Below are 4418 nucleotides of genomic sequence, written 5' to 3' on the forward strand. Positions count from 1 at the left end.
AAGGAATCCGCCTGCAACGTAGGAAATGCAGGTTCCATCCCTGGGCCAGGAAGATCCTCTGGAGAAGGGAATGGCAACCCACTCCAGTATTCTTACCTGGAGAATTCCATGGACAGAGGAGGCTGGCTGGGTACAGTCCATGGGGTTGCAAAGAGTTGGGGGGACATGACTGAGTGACTAACACGTTCACACTTTCACATTGTATATTCATTTGAGAAATTATCCTCGGGACCCAGAAATAAATGAATGCATGTTGAAGTTTTTGTACTATTAGAGACAATGACTTATTATCAGATACATCCACTTGAAACAATAGTATGCAATTGTTAAAATAATGTTGGAAGAGTTTACAATGATATGGGAAATGTTTAAATTATAATATAAATCAAGATTATATGTTAAATATATGGTATGATTTAAAAAGTTTAAGTGAGAAGTGAACAAAAATCCATATATAGAAGAAAGTGGAAGGAGAATGCACTAGAAAATTGAGAATTTTCCTTTTGGATGACAGTACTAAGAGTTATATTTTAATCTCCTTTAAGTGTTTTCTAGACTTTGTCTAATCATCCTGATTTATTTTTGTAATTACTCCCCCCACTTTTTCCTTAGAAGATTTGCTGATACACAACCTTGGCAAAAACCAGAGCGAGCATCTTTGTCTTTTTTCTGTTTCTCTGTCCGCTCTGTGGGCTTTGTATTATGGGCTCTGGAGGACCCTTTATGGTGTAGGAGGGGGTATAGGGCGAGGGTATCCCACAACCTAGCTTCTGTGACTTGGGCTGCTTACTTAGTATGTCAAGGTCAAAACCAAAGATGCATCTGTCAAATTGTCACAAACACTCTTAATGGGTTTTTAAGCAGAAAAAAATAGCAAGTGAAGATTTAAGAACTCCACTGTAGCCCATAAATAGATGAAATCTCTTATCCAGTTTTTGAACCTGGGTCACTCAGGATTGTGGGAGATTTCCAAGTCAAAAAAGAGATTATGAAATCACAGATACTTTCTCACTGCATTTTTTTCCCCCTCTCAGCAAAAACTTTTAAAAGTCCTATTTAGGCATTTAACACACATATCATCAAAGCAGGTGGAAGAAAGACCAGATGATGCAGAAATACAGACCAGATGACCTGTCAAGAATTATATTGGTTCTATCACCCTGCCATGTTAGAAGTTAATAAAAATTCTAATAAGAAGCTATCAACCTTCTTAGATCCAGGTATTGTAAGTTTCCTATATTTTTTGGTTTTAGATTTTTATTCATTCAACAGACATTCATTGAACACTGCTTCATGTCTGGCAATGATACCAAGCACAAAAAATTCCTGCTTCCGAGCTACTCCTAATGTAGGGTGGGAGGGTGGAGGAAGACCAATATAACTTAGTGTGCAAAAGTCCAGGATGGAGGTGATATAGGTGCACAGTGGAAATTCTGATAATCTCTAGACTAAGGTGAGGGGAGAGATCATTTTCCTTGTGGAAATTTTGAAGGATGTTTAAGAGTCAGTAAGTAGAATTGGGAATGGGTATGTAGGATGGGGCAGTAGGTTGGGTGATGGAGTAACACGTGGAAGGCAATGAGGTGTGAATGAGCATGACTTGGTCAGAAATTTAGGGTAGTCCACACTAGTGAACAGGGAGGGGAGCTGAAGAACACCATGGATGGGTTTGCAGGGTCCAGGGACTTGTAATGAGACTAAAATACTTAGATTTTATCTTGAATATAAAGAGGAGTCTTTGAAGAATTTTAAACTGGATAATGATATGATTGAATGATTAGTTTTATAGATATTATTGTGACTGAAGTGTGGACCACTGAGCAGGTGTCTGGGTGAGGAAGATGACGGAGACACCAGCTATGATGTTATTATCGCAGCCATCAACTTACTTTGCTAATTAGTCTAAATCTAGTGCTGAGAACTGTGGTTGGGTCTGGTGAAAGTGAAGTGAAAGCGTTTGTTACTCAGTTGTGTTTGACCCTTTGAGAACCTGCCAGGATGTTATGTCCATGGATTCTCCAGGCAAGAATACTGGAGTGGGCAGCCATTCCCTTCTCCAGGGAATCTTCCCAACCCAGGGATCTAACCTGGGTCTCCCTCACTGCAGGCAGATTCGTTACTGACTGAGCCACCAGGGAAACCCACAGTGTGGTAGGTCCTCAAAAATGTTTCTGGAATAAATAAATGAATGAATAAAAGAATGGATGAATGGATGAAGGTTAAGGAATAAGATCTGAAAAGCTGCAGTGATTCATTTTGGTATTATAAGATGAAACTAGTAAAGGGAAAAGTCAACGATGATTTCCATGGTGATAGCAGATGGTGGAGGAAATATAGAAGATAATTAGGTGCATTGAACAGTACAATTGGGAGTTGGAAGTGTGGCTATGAAAAATATTTAGGAAAATTATTTTCCCATAACTGGGTATTTTTAATGAACTTATATATGTATATATAAAATTTTTATTATAAAAGACTCCTTGAAGATATCAATCTAAAAAAATGAGAATTTATTCTTAATGGTTACAAAGCAAGAGATGTAATATTTTGCGGAGTTTTGTCTGTGATTTAGCTTTGTACTTTGGGAAAATTACTGATTTGAAGTGCAGAAAATAATATGTATGTTTTTGCTTTGGGATTCAGGATTTGGTTTAATTGTATTGCACATTGAATTCCCCCATTTTTTAATTTTTGAAATGTCTTATAAGAGGTAGTAATAATTTTTTCTTGGTAAACCTCTTTTCACCCAAGTTCCTGTGGCAGCTCACGATTCATGGATAGTCCAAGAAATGTCACGGAGTTTTTCATGCTGGGACTCTCACAAAACCCCAAGGTGCAGAGGGTCTTGTTTGTGTTCTTTTTGATTGTCTATCTGGTCTCTGTTGGAGGCAACCTACTTATCATGATCACCATTGTCTTCAGCCCCACCTTGGGCTCACCTATGTACTTTTTCCTCTCGTGTTTGTCCTTTATTGATACTTGCTATTCCTCGTGTATGACTCCCAAACTCATTGCTGACTCCTTGTATGAGGGGAGAGCCTTCACTTTTGAGGGCTGCCTGGCTCAATTCTTTGTAGCTCATTTACTGGGAGGGACTGAGATCATCCTGCTCACAGTGATGGCCTATGACCGCTACGTGGCCATCTGCAAGCCCCTGCACTACACGGCCGTCATGACCCGGCATCTCTGTGCCCTGCTGGTGGGGCTGGCTTGGCTGGGGGGCTTCCTGCATTCCCTGGCTCAGCTCCTGCTGGTCCTGCAGTTGCCCTTCTGCGGGCCTCACGTGATCAATCACTTTGTCTGTGACTTGTATCCCTTGCTGGAACTTGCCTGCACGGACACCTCTGTCATCGGCCTGCTGGTGGTGGCCAACAGCGGCGTGATCTGCCTGCTGAACTTCCTCCTGCTGGCTGCCTCCTACCTCGTCATCCTGCGCTCCTTGAGGTCCCACAGTGCAGAGGGGAGGCGCAGAGCCCTCTCCACCTGCGGGGCCCACTTCACGGTTGTTGCCTTGTTCTTCGTGCCCTGTATATTTATTTACATGCGGCCGTCATCTACTTTGTCCATCGACAAAATAGTGGCCGTGTTTTACTGTATTTTGACCCCCATGTTCAACCCCCTGATTTATACCCTGAGAAATGCAGAGGTGAAAAATGCCCTGAAAAAGCTCTGGAAAAAATGAGCAATTGTGGATGGAGGATACAAGAACCCAGGGGAAGAAATGACCAGTCACTCTCAGAGAAGAATTCTTATTGTCATCATGAAAACTGAGAAATCATCAAAAAATTTCAGAATAAAGCTGATTTGAATGTTTGAAATTATGCCTGATATATCCATATCCTACGTTGTTGACCATGCAAGCAAGTATATGCCCCTTCATGTTTTTAATTCTTAAGTTTGTCCTAAACCGAAGAGCATGGAAGCACCACATTTCTCTTCCCAACTTGTGTTTGAGATGGAGCCTTCCTCAGTCATGAGCAAAATCACCTATTTGAAATGTTACTAACCTGGTCCTCCAACTTTCCGCATCAGAGTACTGATCACAACAGTTATTGATGATTCACCTGCACCTGATTTATACTGACAGTGATATCAGAAAGAATCTGTAGTTTGATGAGACTTTGAGAATACAGGGACTACAGTTAAGATTGAACTAAAGTCATGGAAGTGTATAGAATGGGTTTATACACTAAAACATAAGCATGGTTGTATGCTAACTGTAATGTGGGGTGACATTCTGAAACAAATGTCCAGTGTGCACCTGTGACCACACACACTTGCACCTGCACACACAAACACCCCTACATGATGTATGGTTTATCAAGCATTGATCTGGTATTGGCACACCCTGCTCCACCGCTCAGACACTCAGTCATGTCTGACTGTTGCAACGCTATGGCCTGTAGCCAGCCAAGCTC

The 4418-nt window shown here is 41.3% G+C and overlaps 1 protein-coding gene across 1 annotated transcript; it reads left to right on the forward strand.

The window, feature by feature from the left end:
• The first annotated feature begins 2773 nt into the window (after positions 1 to 2773).
• Positions 2774 to 3682, forward strand: LOC133055146 (olfactory receptor 4C3D). The gene has a single exon (XM_061140602.1). It carries the CDS (start codon positions 2774 to 2776, stop codon positions 3680 to 3682), a length of 909 nt encoding a protein of 302 aa, XP_060996585.1.
• The last annotated feature ends 736 nt before the right edge of the window (positions 3683 to 4418 follow it).

The sequence above is a fragment of the Dama dama genome, chromosome 1 (genome assembly GCF_033118175.1).
Source record: "Dama dama isolate Ldn47 chromosome 1, ASM3311817v1, whole genome shotgun sequence".
Classification (NCBI taxonomy): domain Eukaryota; kingdom Metazoa; phylum Chordata; class Mammalia; order Artiodactyla; family Cervidae; genus Dama; species Dama dama.